Source organism: Halictus rubicundus, chromosome 11, assembly GCF_050948215.1.
Source record: "Halictus rubicundus isolate RS-2024b chromosome 11, iyHalRubi1_principal, whole genome shotgun sequence".
NCBI lineage: Eukaryota > Metazoa > Arthropoda > Insecta > Hymenoptera > Halictidae > Halictus > Halictus rubicundus.
This window is the reverse complement of record NC_135159.1, coordinates 6,180,213-6,203,095: the sequence shown is the minus strand read 5'-3', so window position 1 is coordinate 6,203,095 and position 22,883 is coordinate 6,180,213. Positions and strand designations below refer to the sequence as shown.

At 36.5% G+C, this 22,883-nt stretch overlaps 1 protein-coding gene across 37 annotated transcripts in view; it reads right to left on the bottom strand.

The window, feature by feature from the left end:
- The window catches only part of Slo (calcium-activated potassium channel slo), a 152,704-nt gene that overhangs the window by 50,885 nt on the left and 78,936 nt on the right, over positions 1-22,883 (bottom strand). For 24 of the 37 annotated variants that reach the window (XM_076796135.1, XM_076796137.1, XM_076796121.1 and 21 more), the window contains exons 7-10: positions 16,675-16,785; positions 12,559-12,664; positions 6,524-6,676; positions 4,601-4,756 (exon numbers count right to left, since the gene is read on the bottom strand). In XM_076796135.1, the coding sequence (XP_076652250.1) occupies positions 4,601-4,756; positions 6,524-6,676; positions 12,559-12,664; positions 16,675-16,785 (526 nt within the window). Of the gene's footprint in view, positions 1-4,105; positions 4,204-4,600; positions 4,757-6,523; positions 6,677-12,558; positions 12,665-14,506; positions 14,613-16,674; positions 16,786-22,883 lie in introns of all 37 variants that reach the window. The other 13 variants (XM_076796128.1, XM_076796144.1, XM_076796153.1 and 10 more) reach the window with 3 other exon arrangements.

Below are 22,883 nucleotides of genomic sequence, written 5' to 3'. Positions count from 1 at the left end.
TTAATAATTTATCAAATCTATGTATATACTATTTATACATATGACCTTCATCGACTTTGAAGAGCCTCTGATAGTTGAATTTTTCAAAATGATTAATATAAGAACAAAAGTAATTTTAATTAAATATATTAATAATGTTGAGTCAAATTATCGTTGTTGCACACTGTGACCTATAAAATTATACAATTTCCATGGGAAACATTTTTTTGAATTGCAAAATATTCCGGATGACAGAGTTTGGTGGTGCACGTCGATGGTTCAAACAATGTGCAATATTTCTTCCTGACGTTTTCGTCTCGATGAAATAAATTACCTTCGATGACTCTGTTGCGGAGATAACTTAGATTAGTGTATTGTTGATCTAAGGATGAGCATTTCTTTGCGCCACAGATGATTCAAGGTCATCCAGTTTGTCGCCACGCAATAGTACACTTTTGGGAATTGGTGGAATAAACACTAATTTTCGCAGACTCGCAAACGACGATTGAAAGAATTGAAAACTGTGCTGGGAATTTGTTGCATGACGGTCTTTTCTTTAGCTTGCCCTTCGAAGATGATTTTCATCTAATATCTAAGTCTACATAATGTTTGGAAATGTTGGAAGATGGTTGAAGATGTTCGAAGATGTTGCAAGATGTTTGATCCCTTGTTTGGATTATAAGCGATTTCCCTATAAAAGTAAATTTCGGGACAGATGACGTTAGAGTCGCACTAAGGAGTGGCGTACTCTGAGTAGGCGTGCCCTAAGTGGGCTTGTCCTGAGCAGGCGTTCCCTGAATGGGCCTATACTGAATAGGTTGTGCCTTAAGCGGGCGTACACTCAGTAAGATGTGCCCTGATTAGGCGTAGCTGCTGTGGGTGTGATCTGGGTAGGCGTGCCCTAAGTGGGGTGTGGTCTAGTCGCTCTTGTCGAAGCCAGAGAAGTGCTATACTGAGCAATTAGTACTCACGCCTGATCTAAATCCTATCAGTCCTGTGAATCATTCAACCACACACCCATTTAAAAATGTAGTATGGTAAACGTTTTCTCGTTATTCATTATTTTTTAGTATACAATCTTTTTAATCGTGGAATGATAAAATGATCATGTAATGATTTCTAATGATACGTTTGAAGCACGGCTTTAGAGGAGATAAAATGTTTTTTGATCAACCAGATGTCTTATTTAAAGTATCACTTTATAAATATATTGTAATTGTAGATTGTAAATGTAAAAATAAATTGTAATAAAATGTAATTATTGTAACTGTGATATTATACGGTTATTTGACAAAATAATATAATACAAAATGCAAAATGTGTAAAACACATATAAAATATACATTAAAAAATATATAAAATACGGATAGCATATGTATACAATGAAGTGATCAAAGGTGCTCGAAAATTTTCAATCACAGTTTTTCTCAAAAAATCACATTATTACACTATAATAACTATTTCAATGTTTACTACTTTTTGTTTTCTTGAATGCGGTCTCGCGATAAGAAAAGATTTCTGTCTATAAAGAAAATGTGGCGAATTTTGTAAAAATGAGTATCGTTATTGGGAGAACAAATTCTAAAATTAAGGGAAGTCACACACGGTTGATAAAGCAGCGTCAGTAGATTATTCTATAAAAAAAATTGTTTTTGGAATTTATGATGTACTGGAGTTTATGAAAATTTAATAATTAGATAATTAGATAATTTTTAATTACTTTATGAAAGGAAAAACTATGTAATGGTTGATCAGCCTGATTTCGTGAGCCGTCCATTATTCTTCATGGCAACGAACAATGTCATTCGACTGTTTAGTAATTTGTCAATTACTAAAGCATAGAAACCTTCTGCACATGAAGACATGTTACTTCGTTAATCATATGTACACGTTGTATGTATTGTTCCGACAACCGATACATCGGTGTAACAAGTGCCTAGATAACTTTGTACATCGCCCCATCATCGTTATGTCAAGCACGGAATTATTTTTACTAATATCAAACGCTAGTATATTCTTTCCTTTTTCTCAGAGTGTTATTACATTTGTGGTATACATGTGTATCGTATTTTGAATAACAATCAATTTTCTCGTATTATCTCACTACATCACTAATACAGCTAAAGTGCCTGAATAATTGTGGCTGCAGTTACGTTGCGTATTCTTGGATACAATTTTCAAAATATAACAAAACTTATAAATGTAAGCATAAACAGCAAAAAAATCAAATAATATTAAAAATACAATATACACAATATATAAAAATATCAGACATTTTTAATTTTTCAGAATATCCAGAAAGAAAAATAATCGTTTATTATAAAAATTCTGTGAGTAAAATATTAGCTTGATATAACGATGATGGGGGTGGGTGCAAAGTGTTATTAAAGACACTGTGTACACTGAGATATTAAATTTCACATGCAATCGCCGACGAAGCATTTCCTATGAAGATATTATTGTGAACCGACGCTATTGTTGTGACCGCATTCGTAAATATTCTCTGACAAACGGTAGGCAGAGGCGAAGCTTACAGCGTCCCGATGGCCCTCGAGTGCGAGTTCTCCAGCGAGATATCGAAATTTGTCCATGACCGTGCAATCCGCGATTTTATGTACGTACGATTGAACTTGAACGGTACATGGAAAAACAACTTGCAAGAAAGTCTGTGAAATTACTGAGACGTTACCAAAGCGATGAGGGGGTGGCTTACATCGATTATGTGTAGAGCACAGATACGGTACTGTATAGTATCATTGACACGTTCATATTGTATATATACATATACAAATATATACACATATACACGTATATATCGTGTATTTAATATTATATAATATTCAATTATAATCATTATTGCTTAGTATTCTGCCATATAATATTATATTATAGAATATAATAATTGCACATGTGTAGGGTATTGCATACTCCATATTTGTTATGTATCATTTCTCTTTGATATAATAATATATTAATAAATATTAAACATTATATGTACGAAGTTATTATATTTATAATACACCGTAACAAATACAGAATACAATAAATATATAATTTGAAACAGAAATATCTAATATTGAATAAATAATATTAATATCTGATATTTATATTGACATTACGAAATTTAATAATTGCATGTCAACATATATTGCATTGTATGCTATATGTTCAACATATTATCATAATAATACAGTATTAATATTATATAATAAAAGTAATATTAAATGACAAAAATGTTCATTTTAAATGTGACATTAAATGATATCATTTAGTATTCACTACCTATACGGGCAATTGTTATATTATATAAAGATTATATAAATATTTATTATATTAATATGATGCAATACATATGATGGAATATAGCAAATATATAATATTAAACGGAAATATTATGATAATATTATTTGGTATTATATTATATAATATTATATAATATTGTATCTATATAGATGTGAATATTTTTATATGTACATATACGAAGTATACATATATCGAGTATAGATATATGTGTATATATATAATATATGTATATATACAGATATACATATATAGTCCATATAATGTATATAGCAGAGTGGAGCGTAGTGAGAGACATAGGCGAGGCGAAGCTTCATCCTTTTATTTTCATTCTGATTCAAGAGACTAGAGACCCCTCTCTGGTGATTCCGCCGTTGTTTACGCGGGCATGAAAGATGGTATATTTTTATAAAATCCGTGTTACTGAAAAGCTTCACAGAATGGAAAATCAAAACTTGACACTGTCAAATCGTAGTTCGAAAGTGTACAATTTATCTCTTACACGATTCTTCTATCCCTAATAGTTCCCCAGTCATTCGGCATTAAAGAAGCTCTTGTTTCCTTCAAGGTTTCCTTTAGCTTACTTCTCTTTCACATAAATTATGGCGTTAAAGAAATACCTACTATACAGTTTCATGTGATCTAAGTTTCAGGAAAGTGTCGTCGACATCGGTAACCTATAGCTGATCCTATCAATGAAACACTGCGTTTAGTCTGTTTTTACTGGGATTTGATGTTAGGGCACGATAGACAACGGGACCACGGGTCAGTCTCTTGAACCAGAACCACAGGTTGCTGTTGTTGGATTGGTCATGAACCGACTTACTCAGTGGCTTTGGCAAAGGGCATTCCAATGAAGGTAGGGCTCAGTGTTTCGGTGTACATCTCCATTCCAGTTCCACGTAGGTAGTCATTCTGCCAAGCCTGTATATTGGGCGACTGGTACCAATCAACCAACCATTTCTAAATCACACGCGCTCCTATGCATGTACGGTACTCGCGTTTCATTGTCCACAGTGAAAACGACCGCGCCTTGTCCATTTGCGCGGGAAAAGTACGGTATACCCCACCATAAAAAGATCAAAAACCGTTCGAAAAATTCTCGAAACAAGACGAAACGGAGAAAAATCCCTGGGCGGAGGGGAGAGGCGATGCTATGGGGAGGACCCTAACGAGGTCCTCGACGTTTCAAAATGACGAAGGAAAAACATCGCACGCGATCACTGTGAACTGCTCGACCATGAAAAAACCCTAAGGAAACATTGTTCACACATGCATAGATGAGAGGTGGTGGCGGATCGATGGCCGCCATTTTACTGACCGTCTTGAACGAGCGCATCGCGAACAGGTTCGCCATCATCGTGCTGAAACCCGGCGCCAGGCAGGACTGCGCGATGAAACCTAGCTTCAACTCGGCGAGGCAGATTACATCGTCGCCCTGTTTCCAGTCCCATGATGGAATGTTTAATAAGTAGGCCTGCAACAAAGTTACCTCGCGCTGATAAAACTTGCTTGAGCGCGGAGAACCTCGAGGACGACGGGTTTCTTTGTGCGACGTTACGCGAGGAAGGCATTTTGCGCCGTGAAGAATTCTTTTGAAAGTTTTATTTACGAAATGGGCGAAACATGGAAATGTGTTTGTGTTTTGAAAATGAATTGGAGAATGGGGAAGCGATGATTCAAACTTTTTCATTCTTTTAAAATAATTTGCAAGTCCAATGAATTTGTAAGCCTGGTCGTGCTTGCACTCTAGGGCTACACTTGATTAAGATAAGTTATAACATTTTTAATTCAAGCGTATGAACTTTTTCAGTTTCAAACTAATTATAATACCACCTTTCGACACTGTATTGTACTAGTACAATTGGAATTTGAGACATTCTTTTATTATTATACTTAACCTTGAGCACCCGACTATCCCCTCTGAAGCACCATTAAAAGTTACTATACTGTAAGTCAAAACAATTCCTACATTGCTAAATGTCTTTGGGTTTAACAAATTGCTAAAAATTCAAATGCGGTGCAAGTAATGACACTCAATTTCATATAGATAAAATGAAAAAGACATTTTAAATGAAATGATTGGACTCTTGAGACAAAATCGCTTCGAGTGTAAAGGGTTGATATATAGAGAACATTTTGATCAAAACATGTAGAAAATTTGTGTGAAATTTGTCGGTACAATGGGACTCCATTTATTCAAGCCTTCATTGTCAGTATGCCCAATAATATTATAAAATGGCAATACCCTACGCGTTCCATTAAGAACTTCTCATTAAGAAGCATTTGCCTCTGAATTTTAACAATCCCGAAAAGCAAGAAAGAAACCGGAAGGCAATCTGGCAACATTGCACTTTGAAAGCTGGCAACGCTGTGAAATCGGGCCTCCTCGGACTTTCTATGTTGCAGTCTCATGTAGTTCACTTGCTGACCGTTCCAATTAGGTAGAGTCCGCTATTGTACTAGAGCAATTGCCATAGAGTCGGTAACTCAGAATCGTAGACGGAAAAATGCATTGCATGCAATGTCTCTAGGGAATTCAATCTGTACCTGGGACATGAAAATCCATAAGATGTTATATCTAATTATATAATTTGTCCGTGATTTTAAGTCTGTACCAGAATGAAAAATTCCACAGCTCTGTAGTCGGTAATGTAGGGAATCTTCTTGCCGACAGAATAAGAAAGACTTCAACTTCATTGGAATCAGTGCTTGTAGAAGCGAAGCTCTTGAGAACCAAACATTTATTTCTGAGATGAGAAAATTGAAGATGTTTGTGAATTTATTAACTCGGGTTTTTTTTTTATTAGTTTGCTTTATTCTAATAGAAAATAGAAATAGCATTGCTACGATTACCACTAGGTAGTTAATTAGGAATGTCGTTATTGCGGAGGAGTGCAAGGGGTTAAGAAAATAAAGTAGTTGCCGTTAAGTATTGATATTAAAAAAAACTATCAAGCGAACGTTGAGCCAGTGTTAAATCAATAGCTTCATCGAAATGACAGTTAACTAAAGAAAATCGAAGTTGAGGATAAGGTTTACACAAGGTCTAAAGTATTAGGTGTACAAATTAATTCGTGACCCTCACAATAAATCAACTGAAATTTTATTGCACATTCAAATTGTTTATTCGCTATATTAGAGTTTCACTAATTAATTGTAAAACGGAGTAACTGAGTAATATGTACATCTAATAATTTTCTACGGCCGAATAATAATAATAATATAATCTTGTTGATAATACCTTGTTGTGATATTGCATTAATTGAATGATAACGCGAATGTCGTCCGAGTAGTTCTTGATGGAGATGACGCGCATGATGTTCGCCGCGTCCTCTGCGTCTGGATCTTGACAGTACTTGTTCGCCAGCACCAAACACGCGTCCGCTTCGTGGACCTAAAACCGATCGGTAGCCTTTGTTCCATGTGTCGCGCACGACAATTAATTAACGGAGTGTCAAAAATGTAGTCTGGATCGGGACGGGAGTCAGAAAGCAGCGGCGAAACCGAAATCGTTTTTCTCGGGCGAATGTCGGAAAACAAAGTGGCGGAAGAATCGTTTTGAAACTGCTGAAAGTACACTATCGTCCGGAAGTATCCTCACACGTAGAAATTACAAACGTATAATGTGTGAAATAAAATTTCGAGTTTGTTCGAGTCAACATTTTCTAATTTATTTATGAAATACAGACTGGTAAAGTTCGCAATTTTCGCACATTTTGTCAAGAACGTATTTATAAATTCTTTTACCAAGAACCATTTGCCAGATTCAATTGCAACGTGTTAAATTATTGTTTTCATTGAAAAATTACTTTGTGATATTGCAAGTTAGAAAGTACTGAAGGATTTCTGCGATCTTCCCGAACATTCAAGACACCAGAGTCCGTATTTTTTGTAAACAAATTCAATGAAGCGATGACAATCCACAAGACGATGATATTTTCGAACCACAGTGTACATTTCAAATTTCCAATTGTGGCGGGACTTTCGAAGCTTGTCTGCCCTAAACGGCGTCACGATTACGGCGGGAGATTCGACTCTAAACGATATAACGGAGCAGTAACAATGACGTTTCAATGTAATGACGCTAACGTATGAAAAACTCGACGGAAATCGAATATTCTGGGGAATACGAGCTACGTGTCAAGATTTGTTAAAAAGCGTTATTACTAGGCCAGTTTTTAGTAGGCTTTGCGGGTATGCAGAAACAAAATGGCGACGCGTATCACTGGAAATATAGCAATTTTAAACAACATTACTTTGAAAATTTTCAACTAACAATCTTTTTTATCGGAAACAAGAAATTTTTTGATTTTTTTCTTATCGGTTCCTGCGACACACGCTGCCAAAATGTCTTCCCAACAACGACAAAATGTAAAAGCGAGTTCTATTGGCATTCCTTAGATAGGCAAACGCCAACTAGACGCGGAACTGGAAAATCTCGAAGCTCTGCTAACATGCCCATCAACTGTCTTCTAATCAGACCTACGTTTAATCAATGCGAAAGAGAGTGTTCTACGTAAACAGCCAAAACAACATACCGTTTACACGTTTCAACGCAGGTTTCGCGAGGCGTCTATAATACTTAACGATGTCAAGCGGTTCCACATGCAAAAATGAGTCGAACGATAACGTTCTTTTTTTTTAACGAGATTTCTTTTCTGGAAAAATTTAGGTGAATTACTTGGACAAGTTGAGCTTCGTTCCGAGTTTTCGACTCATTTTTTCCGGCAGAATTTTTCTTGTTTTCTTGTTACATCCTCTATTAAATGACGCCTTGTATGTACAGGGTATACCGGAAATGGTGAAACTATTGTTTCACTGGCAACTTCTCGAAAGTAAGCAAAATTTTGTTATTAAAGACACCAACTAATTCATATTCAAAGAAAATCACAGAACATATGGATAAGACTACATAGTTTACAATTATAAGTGCATTACAATTTTTTTTTGTTCTCTGTAAAATAAGTTTTTTTAAATTTAATTAAAAATTTGAGATCTTGTAGTTACCAGTGAGGCTGTTTAAGAAAATTCACTGTCACAACATTAATGTCATTGATCTTTTAATGATTCTTATTGGGCTTATAAATGAATATGTGTCGTTTAATATGTATATAATAAATTTCCCTTTTTATTTTTTTTCAACAGCAAGTTTTTAAATTTCGTCTAAAATTGGAGATGTCGTAATTATCGTGAAAAATTATGAAAAACTCGCCACATGTTGACTGTTACTTATCTTTTAGTGAAACTTATGGAATCTGTCGATGAAAATGTGTAGTTTAATATGTATGTAACAATTTCCTCATTTATTTTATTTAAGAGAAGTTTACTTTGTGTTCTATAAAATGATTGATGTTACAGCTACCATGGAAGCTGTTTTACAAATTTGGCTGCTACATTTTTACTGTTATTAATTTTTAAATGAAACTCACACAAAAAACAATTTTTCATAAAAACCAATATTTTACCTCAGCAAAATTGTTAAAATTCACCCCACCTTTTATTTTCCTGATCGTGGAAGACAAATGATATCTGTGTTTCAGTTATACTGAAAAAGTGCAGCACCAAATTTTATTTCAATCTAATCAATTGTGTCGCAAGTGAAACCCTGTTGGGGAGCTTTGTCTGATGTTTGTTTCTTCGTTGTCGAGACATTATACTTTCGCAAAAGGAATTGTCATGATTTTCAGGGGCACCTTGTACATAACAGGGGACCATTGCTCACTGTCGCATAATACTCTAGGTCTCTACCGAAGGAAAATTGCTACGAACGACTAATCGTTCAAACTAGTCCTTCAGCAAGCACATACCCACCTGGATCGACAGCAGGCATGGATCTATTCGAAAAGTACAAACAACCTTTAAGGGGCATTTTTAAACACGAAGTTACCATACCAGAATACGTACACACGTGTATCTATGTCGACACGTGTTGGTAGAGACTGGGAATGTGTTTCTCACTGTGACGAGTCTCAAAGTTTTGCGACTGCAGTTGACTAAACTGTGCCAAATCGATCGATTTTCGCAGTGTACGTTACGGATATTTTGTCCAAAATTCATTTGCATGTAGCACATGCGAATTGAGTAGGTTTTAAGTCATCATTTCAACGGCTTCTAATTTATTTATAGCAAACAGGGGACATTCGCAAACTTTGTCTATTTTTACAAAAAAGAATGATTTTACGCGCAGAGCCGTATATATTTTTGCAAATTGAAAATTTATTGTATTAATCTAAAGGTCTTGATCTATAGTCAGAATTATTTTTGTTACTAAAGAAATTATAAAATACTGGTTTAATTTTGCAATCTTTCGAAACTAAGGAAACAATCTATACTTACTCGAATCAAGTTGGAGGGTTATTAAAAAATTACTTTTTCAAAGATTTTGAAATGTACTTGTATGTGGGATTTTTATTTTGTGAACAAATTCAAATTCAACAAGATAATGACTTGAACCCTGTCTATTTGCATACATTATACTACGGAATGTCCTATTAGCAAAAGTACGATCTCCGTTTTTATGAAAATAAATAAAAATTGAGCGGCTTGTATTTCTCAAACAAATTCGTACTTAGTAAAGTGATGACTTAAACCCTCCTTCCCCTAAACTTCCATATAGGTATTATTGGACAATAACATTTTTTGGGTTGCAAATATAAAAATGTTTTAAGTTTAACGATTTAACTATGATTCATTGTTGAAATTAAATGATTAAATATAATACTGTACTTCATTAATAAATAAAAACAGATACTAAACTATATCTTATTTTTCTTTGCCAAAATAGCCTAGCATCGACTGCAAAAATGCTAAATTGTTGTGCTCTTCAACTCATAAGTAAAAATACAGAGACGTAGGGTATGTTTAAAATTTTTATTTTGGGCAAAGTCCTTGACATCGATTGCAAAAGTTGGTCGATTTGGCAATTGCGGAATAACCCGTCTTGCGGAGGCACTCCTGGGTATCTTCGGGTGCACCAAATAGCGTAATCGTTTGATCCCGACCGCTCACAATGGGTCGCGTGTAATCGATTCGACACGAATGATTCGTTTCGGACTGATGAGACACGAAAGCATATGACAGCATAGGAAATGCGTCAAAGGGGTTCCGTGAGACATCCTCAATGTGCATAGAAGGTAACGCACAAGCAACAACCATCCTGGAATAACAGCGTCCGTTCTGTTTGCGCAATCGGGCCGACTACCGATCGTTCGCAGCAGCAGCTATGACAGTCTCTTCGAATTCAACGTATACACTGATAAAAAAAAAACGAACTGAGTATAATTGTATCGATCTTTTCCATCGTTACGTTTATTAATTATTAGATTTTCTGTAAACGATGCGTCGCGTGAGATACGCGTATGTGACAAAATGGCGCTTGCTTGCAGAAATCGAGAATTTTACTTTAATCGCCTATAGCTACTTGACAAAAAACAATGCTAACAGTTAGTGAAAGAAATATTCACTGTGTATGGAACACTGTATATATGTATATCATATAGTAAAGTATAAGAATAATAACAAGTACAAGAAGTGAAAATAAAAAAAAGTAAAATAATATTGTTTTTGCATTAACTTTCCTATTTATTGTTAGCTTAAAAATGATTTAATTTTTTTTTTATAAAAGAAATAACTTCTAGAAGGTTTTACACCAGTAGATTTGCTTCTGAATACCAGTGAACTAGGTCAAATATTATGGCGACAGGTTCGTGACGATTTCTCAGTTCAAGGTCACGTCGAGGTTATAGCATTTTAGGTCAATAAATTCGTCTTGACGTCACCTACAAAGCTATACATATACCGTTTGAAAAAGTGGAAGGTAACATTGATTTCCCATTGAAATAAAAGTTTTTGTTAAATAAAATTATTCATACTACTTCTTTGCACTGTTATGACTTAAATATTTCCTAAATTAACGATTTCTCGGCATAAACTACTCAGCACTAGGAAATAACTAGTTGCATAAATTCGTAAATTAGAAATTACTAAAATAGTTATGACAAAATATCATAATTGAATTAATGTAAAAGGTATCACTTTTAAATTTCGATATGAAACATATACTTGTTTCATGTTTTTCAATTTTCACAGCCAGATTTTACAATTGAAAAATCTCACAATAAAATTCAATAAAAGCAGCAAAAATTTGATTTTGATTTTTGCCTGTGGCTGCACTTGCAAACTAGATATTGAACTAAAGAATTCGTGAATATTATCCACAAGAAATGCAATACTCTACTAAATAATGGACGATTCTAATAGAATTTTATACGCTAAACTCAAAACTGAACATCGATTTCTTTCTCGCCCTTAGTTTTTGAGAAATCTAATATTTAAACAGATATTTTACATGAGTGCCCCAGATACATTTTGATACGTTGAACTCGAATTCGAAAACTGCATGTATATCATCTTCAGTTTTTCAAAAATATAATTTTTAAATCAATATTTTACTGTTCGTTACTATGAAATAATGAATACTATTATGAATATTATTTTACCTCCTATTTTACTATAAAATAGTGAATAGTATTAATGTGTGGGTACCTAATAATAAATATTGCAATGAGCAATGGATAAATTAGATTTTGGATCTTATCTAATTAAACCATTTATAAATCAATATTTTTTTATTACGAACGAAACAAAATTGCTGTACCTTGGCAATAGCAAATATCATCTTCTAGATACAAATCAACAATGAATTCACAGTTTAACAAAATATTGAATTTACTCTGATATGTACAATAAGTATTGACAACAGCGATGCATAACATTGAACCATGCGCTCTGGTTAAACAGGAGTCACAAAAGCACAAGATACTTTTGTATCATTTTGTTAGACCATTTTGTTAGATCAAAAATATTGATGTATCTAGTATGTGACTTCAAAGCTACACAGAGCTACAGAGGGTTAACGAAAACGTAAAGCTGCAATAACTAATAGTTACGAAAATTCAATAAATGGTCCTGAACAAATTTCACCTGTTTTTTTTTTCTTATCTCACCTCCTCCCACAGCATCCCCCCAGGATCCGTTACAGAGACATTATAACCGGGGGGGGAGGGGGGGACAAATTTCACCTAAAAGTTACTGTCATGGCTGCCGTGGCCACGCGAACAATACGGTAGGGGGGGTACACACGAGCGACCGTACGGAGGACGGGTGACCTGCGGGGTTGGTCGGCACGATACACAGATATCTGTCGGTGTCTCGTACGGTACACTTACTTCGTGGACAGGACAAGGGGTTCTGGATATCTGTGTCCTTGAGGCTCACCTTGACTCGCTGCAGATCAATGGGGTTCATGATAGTCCCCCGAAAGAACTCCACGGTGGTGAAGTGCCGCTTGAACAGTCCCTCTAGCTCGAGATCTGGTGGTTTCCTAAGTGGCACCGATATGGTATATTTTATGAAAAAGGTTCACCTCTGACTGACCGGACTGCGCCCTTGAAGAAATTGTCAAGGTCGCCGGACATCCCTTATCACCCCGGCTCCCCCCTTCTCGGGGGAGAAAGGGAGAAATGGCACCTTGACGCAGTGCTGATTGAATTTTTCAGTAAAATTCGCGATTCTGTTAGATTTCTAGGGGCTATGGGGGGCCGGCCTCCCTCGTAGGCCATAGGATATGGGAAAAAGTATACATGGTAAACAGGTCTAAGTAAGTCTCTACTGCACGCTGAGTTGGCTCATAGCTCATTACCAGCATACCATGCAGTCGCAGGCGTTTGCTTTCTACTTCGTAATTAATTCGCTATACTTCTGTCGGAAGATCCGTACATATGTACGTACCCACGCGCGTACCTATGTGCGAACCTATGCATATGTAAGAGAGAAATATGTACATTCATGACTGTACTATATACATACCCCAGAAGTGTGAGGGTGAGCTTTTGAAGTGACTGATGTGAATGGTTGCGACAGTGTGTGGACGGATGGTTGCTACAGTTCTGTTCGAACGATGTTTGACATAGTTTACATAATTGTTTTATAATATCGTTCGCGGATGTTTAAATGTACTCGAATGTACTACGCGATTGGAAACCTCATTTTTAAAGTCATTTCTTGCTGCTTTTTATAGTGAAATGGTGAGCATCAATGACAAGAACTTTAATATTCCAACAAGTATTCTTATCGGCTATAGTTTTAAGAAATACGATTTTTTACCATCATTTTAGGTACTCATTATTTGCTGTTATCGACACCAACTTGATTATTTCAATAACTAACTGCAAATATTTTTCCAATGGACAACAAAATTCACTTCGCCAATTTCGTCTTAAAATCGCAATTTTCAAAATAGACTGAAAAATATTTAGTAATAGTTATTAAAATATTTGGTATATTTGATGTATAGAACAATTTCATTGAAGAATTATTCACATATCTTTCATAGTCAAAGCACAAAATATTGTTGCAGCCGAAAACCAAAATCTTTCAAAAACTAGAAATGACAGGAATATACTATTAGTCATTGGAACATTAAATATTAACGCTGTTTCCACCGGAGAATTTTCCCATTTGTCACACTCAAACCGCATCGGTCACTTCAAAAGAACGGCCTCACAGCCGAAAACTGCATGAAACAACGCTACACGGTGCCACGCAGTCATCTACATACTCTTCGAAAGTATCGAAAGAACTGCGATAATCACATGATGCACTATTGAAATTCAAATTTCGCACCAAGGCAACTAGTTCTACTAGGTGACCGCGGTGTGGCACGCGCGGTTCCACGATGACCTTGAAACACAGCAGTGATAGAGAGAAACAGAAATATAAAAACAGAGTAGTTACGAGAGAGAAAAAGAGATAGAGAGAAAGAGAGAGAGATAATAATATCCCAACGTTGAGGTAGTATGCGCCTAACTTCACAGTACTCGAGTCGCCAGTACGTGTGTGCGTGTGTGTATGCACGTGTGCATGTGCATCTAGGCGAAGTTGTAAGTCTACGACAAAATGGCGGTTGTTCCAGTGAATTTACACGACACGGAACGACGATGAATATGACACGCTGATGCTTATGTTTGCCGCCGTCTGCGACCAATTTCGCATGTGTCGTAATCGTTTATGTATATTGGTCGCGTCCTGGAGGGAAAACCGCGAGATAACCTAAAATACTGCAAGAAAATGAGAAGCGCGGGCGACCACGCGCGGAGCGATTTGATTGGTGGGTTCTTTGAGGTTGGTGGGGTTTTATAGTGGGTGGTCTAGGGCGTGGGGGTACCTTGACGCGTTCCAGATCCACTGCATTCATCATGGTGCCCTGAAAAAACTCCACGGTCGTGTAATGCCTCTTCAGGAGACCCTCCAATTCGAGATCTGGTTCTTTCCTGAAAACATAGATCACTCCTTACGACAATGGCGATCAGACCTAATCATAGCGACCGGATATCCCCACTTCTCTTCTTCGTCGATGAGACTCCCTGTTGTTCCCGCCATTCGCATTTGGCAACCCTGTATTTATCCCCCGTTTGCAATATCTAGATCAGGCCCGGGCAATTTCTTTCCCGCTGTTGCTTCACGACTCCCACTACCAGTGTACCAATTCCCCCACTATTTTAATCACCTCCACAGGAGTTTGGTGGGGGGACCCAGGAGTAGGGAGAGGAGTCGTCTGTGGCACGCGAGCCACAAGTTGCCCAGATCTGATCTAGATCAGTGCTGGGCATATTTGCCTCAATTGAGGCAAAACCGCCCCCACCGTAGCGCCCACTGTCCCCTTTCAGTAAGCATCGTTACCATGGAGAAAGGACGCACTTCGCCGGTCGTGAGTCGCTACAAAGGAACATACGGTGGGGCAACGAATACACGCGACACCAGCGAACGCGACGAATGTGCGCGCTGCACGAAAAAGGGTTGGTGGGGGAAGCAAGAATTTAAGGGGCCATAACCGTGCTCAGCACTAATCTAGATGAAATTTCATCTTCGTGGGTACGTTGACTGCTTTCGCACGACCTTCTGGTTACGTTTGCGCTTTACCTACCGGTGACTAGTCCTTAGAAAACAGGGATTTTTGGAAATATCGATATATTTGTCCTTAGAAACATATTGAGAAGTTAAACGAAGTATTCAAGTAGTTTTTTAAAGGGCGGTGTGAAAATGGGCCCACATGTTATCGTCCAAGGAGTCAGTGATTAAATGTTTATGATTCATATCCAAGGATTTCATAATTAATTTTTCTATGTAGTAATATGTTTTCAGTATAAAAAAATAAGTTCTTTTGGAATTATTTTTAATTTTCTTTTTGACGTAATTCAGTCTTTGAGAATCATTTTAATAGTCTTCTGGTAGGTAAAGTGTTAATAAAATTCTGGTCAGGTTCCAATACAACAAGTTCATGAAAATCTAGTCTGATCGCCATTGCGCACTCATCCACGGAACAAATGTTCAAATGGGACACCTACACGGACCTATGCTCGCCTTACTACCACAGAAAAAAAAAACAAAAATTACTCTCATGTATCTCTCCTAACAACGTTGTTCAAACCAATGACTGCGTACATCATTACAGTAGTAGACTTACTTAATTTCATATCGCTACACGAGTAACATTACACACTTAACGTAAATATTGGTGAGAAGATGTTACTATTTCAAAAAACAAAATTATGCGGAGATATTAAATTTGGATTGGATTTAGAATGCGCAAATTGAAGTTAGGATTCCACATGAGCTCTGCGCAATCGCGTCGGTAAAGAGGACTGCAGATTTCATGCGTTCGTATACTAAAATACTAAAAATTTTTACGGAAGTTAATATTATTATCATGAGAAATTATGAAAATGTTAATTCTCGCATGAATATGCTGCAGCTCGAATCAAATACAATAGAATAGTTGCATCAAAACATAGTGTTCGATTGTTGGAACAGTTTTAAGCCTTCGCATAATTAGTTGAATCCTACGACAACAGCTTCACAACTGCAGCCTAATTAATTGTTGACTGTCAGGTTAGCTAATCGCAAATGGCGGACCTAGAAGTTGAACCTAACCCATGAAATTTGATTCAATAACGCTCTAGATGATGGAAATAGAACATTGAAGATGCAGAGTCAAGACACCGTGCAGTTGTGGAGCCATTTTAGTATCTAATCCTCAAATGATGATGGCTGGGTAACTGAAGACCCGAACTTGAGATAGATATAAACTTTAGTAAAACAAAAAGACAAAGAATTGAAACTACGTGTACTAATCTATTTTGTTTAGATCTACTTGCAGAATACAGTATTGCCGGCGTGGGCCACGGCTAACCCGGTCACCGATCTTTATGTGCCATCACGCGAGGGTTGAAAGATTGGCGTTTAAAACTGTTCCAACGTAAAAAGTAGATCACACAGAACCCCGTGGGACCAAGGGTGGGGGTCGGACGGCAAAAATAGTATGGTTGTTCATACCTATGCAAGAAGACAACCTCCACGTCAACGTCCTCGCGGTCCTCGTGCAAAAAGTCCTTGAGAAAGTGCGAGACTGATTCGTAGGTGATGTGGCCACACACGACAATATGTCTGCCAACACAACGGACGAATTAGATTCCGCTCCCGGGTCGATGCTCGGTCGGCGTGTCGAACAAAAGTAACAAAAAAAAAAGTATAGAGAGAACCTTACAAGCAACTACCATGTACACGCTCTATATATGTAATTACACATGTTTTGAACCAATTAACGATTTCGTTACGTTCTTCTCTCTCCGTGTGCCGAGGCTACCGCTTTTTTATTTTCTCTTTTTTTTCACCGCTTTCCGTTTTTCGCTTGTTCTTTACTTTGAACACCCGGTCCTTGAGAGCGAGCACTTGTGTCGCGATGCAACTCGAGGGTGTAAGCACGGCTGTGAATGGAAGAGAAAGAGAGAGAGAGAGAGAGAGAGAGAGAGAGAGAGAGAGAGAGAGAGAGGGTGAAAGAGCGAGAGAGGGAGAGGGAGTGACAGAGAAAGTGAAATAGAGCGAGAAGAGAGAAATAGAAGTGAAAGAGAGAGAAGAGAGAGGAGGAGTGAGAGATAGATAGTAAGAAGTGATAAGGAGAGATAGAGAAAGGGGGGAGGAGAGAGAGAGAGAGAAACGTGAATATCGTTAAAAGATCGAAATTTTAGCTCTCTTTATGCCAATTTAGTCTGCTGCCACAATAACAATATAATCGAGTATGGAAGTTCTGTGTCAGTTGTTCGAATTTCTCAAATGATGCGGATGTATATTGACAAAAAAAAAGACAAAGCGAAAGAACAACAACAGGAGAATCCTCTGGCAATTTAAAGAAACATTTATCTACGAAAAAATTCGCGTTTTATTCGCTGTATATTCATATACATCTGTATGTATATAAATTTACCTTTGTTAATGTATATATATATATATAATTACATAATTAATGAGCTAAACTTACCGGAATTGCGAGATAGGATTTGGTGTGTAAGTCGTTTTAACCAACTAATGTGATCGAACAACTACACACAAGCGCCGCGCACACACACATACACACAGACAAGAAATATATCTGTACTATACAAATAAATGTGGAAACAGAAGAGAGTGGAGAAAAGATAAAAAAAATAACAGGAGTATACAGGTTTGAACAACGAAAGGTGATAAGAATTAGATAAATAGAAAAATTACAGTAGAGTGCAGGCTCGTTCGTGTACTCGATCCTTGCAGTCAAATACAAGCACAAAATCTCGTTTTCTAAACTGATGTTAATTCTACGTGCGATTTATATAAATATATATATATATATATATATATATATATATATATCGTATTACATTAATTAAAATTATGGTTCTTACTGTTACAAGCGAGTCAGATAAACAGTGCCTAAAGGTGAGAAATTGTGTTATTGCGTCAACAAAAACTTCACCATGATCATTCCATGCTCCACTTTCTTCTACTCTGTAAATATATATTTAATGCGAGGCTCATCATGAACTCAGCAGACACCCTCTGTTTTGCACTGATTGCGTCTGTTTTCAGTTGTTTTTTTTTCTTTGTCTTTTCGCATTTTGATTGCACCCGGCAAATCAAGGGCGTGCAACGTGAGCTCACGTGCCACTGAATCCAACATAGGCCTAAACACATATACAATTTACGACATGGAAGCCCTACGTTACAATAGGTTCTTTACTTTTACTCTATCATACGGGACTGACGTTTCTCTGAACACAATGTCCAACAAATCTCAACTTCTTTTATTGTATTCCCATAAACAATGGGCAACTCCCATGGAGTTTGATATGCTAAACCCGAATCTGAAAACCGTTTCCTTCTATCGCCCTCGGTTTTCGAGAAATTTAATTTTGAGAAAATTGTATTTTCGGAATCAAGCATTTGTCGCGTTTTCGCTGTAGAAGTTATGGGAACGTACTTCACGGGAAACCATTCTGCAGACTCTCCTGAGCACGATGGTATTTTTATATGTATAATTAGATTCTGGCACAGATCCTTGTTTTTTAAAGTGTATTTAAAAGTATTCGAAAAAATTGATGTATTAATAATGCATATTCAAATGTTTATAATATTATTTAAAAAATAGTATTGTGTGTGGGGAGTGGGGGAGGGAGACGGGGTTCAGAATCGTTCGGTATAAGCAACATTCGTTTACCTTTCACAGTTACAGCATAAAAAGTCATTGATTTGAAAATATGATTTTTTTCAAAATCAAATTTCTCAAGAATTGAGTTTAGAAAGTAACATCTCTCAGATTCGCGATCGGCGCATCGAGATCCACGGGGACCGTCCCTTGATTACGGGATATAAAGGTAAGTGTTGGGCAGTGATGTAGAAATGTCAATGATCGTGTAGTGTGTGTATGATATCGAAGTCACGTAGAAAACTACTCGATGAGTCTACCCAATCGACGGAGAGGGTTCACGGTGTGATCCGGTGGACCTAGTTGCCCATGTATAGGGAGAGAAAGAGAGAGAGACAGATAGAGAGACAGAAATAGAGAGCGAGAGATGTAGTGAGAGAGAGAGAGAGAGAGAGAGAGAGAGAGAGAGAGAAAGAGAGAGAGTGAGATAGAGAGAGAGAGAGCGAAAGAGAGAGTGAGAGAGAGAATGGGTACCGACCGTCGAATATGCTCGGACGTTGTGTGTAATCTCTACGCTTGTCAATTCATAAAAATACGTCTCGTTCGTGGAACAATCAACCCCGAGGACGCTCGTTAGAGGTCTCACGTGTCGCGTGTCGATTCTCCTCTACGTGAGACCACGGGCCGGTGTACGCATCGTCAAAAAAAGCCACGCAATGCCACGCAACTGGACGAGAAGATTCGCCTCGAAAAATTTTCATGGCAACGGTCGGTAAAACACGTCCGATTAGTGACACCCTGTTGCGCTTCGGCTGCTACGACCAACGGTCACGTCAGAGGCAGTTTTCGAATGTGTGTAGAAAATCAAGATGGCCGCAAACAATGAGTCGTCAATAGAACAACCAGGACCTTTGGCTTGAAACCGGAGAAGTGTGTATACTAATTCCGCTCTTTTATGATCATTTGTTTTATCGACTTCATTCTTAGTGTTTCTGAATTTCGCGTCATAAGAGACGGAGACGGTTGTCCTCATGTTCGTGTTAATATTTGAATTCATCTTTACGATAGAAGCATCTTACATTACGCAACATTTTCTTTTGTTAGCATTTGAATTCCCGCCATTTGCAGAAATGGGAAGCTTTGAAAAGCATTTGTAATTTGAATCATAACAAAACAGAAAACGAAATTTATGAAATGTACACCATTTTATGAATTAAATTCATTCAAAAAGTTAGTTTTATTTGGTCAGATACGTAATTGAATGTTTGAACACATTCATACTCGTGTGCGCATGCGCATTTGAATACAGGTTTCCACGGCCACGTTTATTTGGGACTTATTTAAGGCGCAGAAGCACTGGAAATTGGTTACCGAAAAGTGCCGAATTTTCGGCTACTTGAGGAAATTGTGTAAAGTAATGCCCTGGTAACCGTCTTTTACAGTGAATGATACTTCTCAGTGACTTTAGACGATAGTGAATAATGTTGTGAACGAGTAAGGTAAGTTTCATTTCAGTGGTCGAGTGTGCATTGATCCAATGATAGGTTATGATCTGTTTAGTGACAGTTGAGTACAGTGAAAGTGAAAGTTAAACGCAATTAAAGTGATAGTTAAATAAGGTTAGTATCGTTACAATTATTATTAAACATTAAGTAAAGGCTAGCTTGTTTTCCTTCCTCCTTAAATACGTACGCAATGCTAGATTTGCAGTGCAACGAGGATGTTTAAATTTGGCGGGAACTTTTGATATATTTGAAAACGTTTAACAAAAGAAATGTAAATTTGAAAAAATTTATCACCGGCAGGAGATTATACATTTATGATGAAGAAATAATCATGAAAGATTATAACGTATAATGCTAAAAAATTGTTTTTCCATTTTCTTTTATCACCATTTGATAAAAATTGGTGGAATTTCATTTATTAAGGTCATCGTCTTGATAGAATATATACTTCTCAATGTTTCAAGGCCAAAGGAAATACTGACAGTTCTATCATCGATGACTTGGTTCACGTTTAATCAGTGTTTGTGGTATTCTGGTTATTTCACAGAAAATATATTTATACCGACACAAAGCCATGAATGATGATCCATTCGTAACGAACGTACACATAACACCATCCAACGAATCTTAGCTTTCAAAGTTTAAAAACTTTGTTAAAGTTAAAATTTGTTGGACGGTGTAATTACATCACTCTTCCCTAATCTAACTCGTTTGCTGGCTCACTGATAATCCCTTCATCAAACCTAAACTACGCATAACATGTCATGGTTAGCAATATACATATGCGTATACATACAACTTTATATATGCGTGCGAACACGTACATATATAAAGCGTATACAGGGTGGGTCGTTGGAACTGTTACAAAGAGTATCCTTTAATTAGTTTAAATGGTTAGTGTAATTCTAATTAATTTTTGGTATGCTGTGAAATGTTTGGTGTGATGATGGTTGCTAAGTAAAGTGATAAGTAGACTGTGGATGTTTATGCAAATTTTATATGTTAAAATATACAAAAAATATGCAAAGTATAAACAAAATATATTGAAAATAGTACACTGTAATTATTATCAGATATAGAATGGTTATATAATATTTGACACTATTTGTAATTTGCATTACAATGTGTAACAGTAATACTTTCTATATTTTCATCAATCAATTATATATTTGGAATGCTTCTTGTAAACATATATCAATGTATACATGTATACTAAGTGTATACATACCTCGTTGTGATTCATAATCTTATCACGTGACAATATGAATAACCATTTCTCAGCAAGATAGATATTTATTAGAAATTGTTATATTTTTGATTATTAATATATGAAAGAAATGCACAAACAATATGTAGAATTTGAAAAAATATGCACTATGCAAAACATAAGCGGTATACAAAATACACAAAATAAAAATATATTTTTGGAATTACCTAATTATGATATACACTTCTCTCCAGGCCCCATTGGTTTACCTGTCTTCTATAAAAATATGCATTTGCATACATATCCGCAGTCTAGTGATAAGCTAGGGGATAGCTATGACTTATCATGTTTCTTCATACCTTCGTTTAATAAACGTCTTACAAAGTTATAACAAGCTGTTATAGTCGATTGAATGAATGGTATAACTAGTTTCTTGGTTCTACAATTTAAATATTGGTAGGAAGTTGAAGATGACCTAAGATATGAAAATGAAAGTTGACAGTCAAAACGAAAATCGTATTATCGTATTAAAATGCGTAATATCGCACAGAGAATGGTCTGGCAATATACACAGATTAATACACAGCAATGTAACAACAGCCCACCCTGTATGGTACAACCCAAGGCAGAAGTTAACTTATCCACTTTCCTTTCTTCAAGAATACACGTAAAAACGATAATCAATGCTGTCTAAAACATCAAGGTTATTACACACAAGGGTCGTGTTAGGTCATATGTATAAATATATATACATGTATATCGAATAATATTATATATACCATGATATATAATATGATACGCCGTATCGAACTGAACATATATACATATATGGAAATACGACCTAACTCACATACGCATACTTACACACACACATATATATATATGTAGATAGTTGTACATTTTTGTATATATTTATGTGTGCAACATATGCATTCACTGTTGGATATGCAGGGTACATGCTGGACATTGACCCTTTGCACTCGGAGAAAAATACAGCTCTTATATTAATCTATCCTGTGTGTTACAAACGAAGATTAGACCCAGGAGCAATAAGTGAACATGTAACTTATCAATGTATATATGAAGTTACAGTAAATAAATACTGAATAACTAAAGTCGGTAAGACACAACACACATTTTACTGGCAGATCAACTAGGAGGTCTTGATCTAGCAACAACTATATCAAAGATGCAACAGGCGACTGAGTTACCTGGTAACTATGCAAATAATTATCGACAGACCATTGAATCAGCTACAACTCAAAGTAGAAGAACAAAGAAACGAGGAATTTGAGGCAGCTATTAGTTATCTAGCTTCAGCCAATGCTGGTCAGTGCCACGAAATGCCAATATCTCAGTCCATGTGTCACCTGCG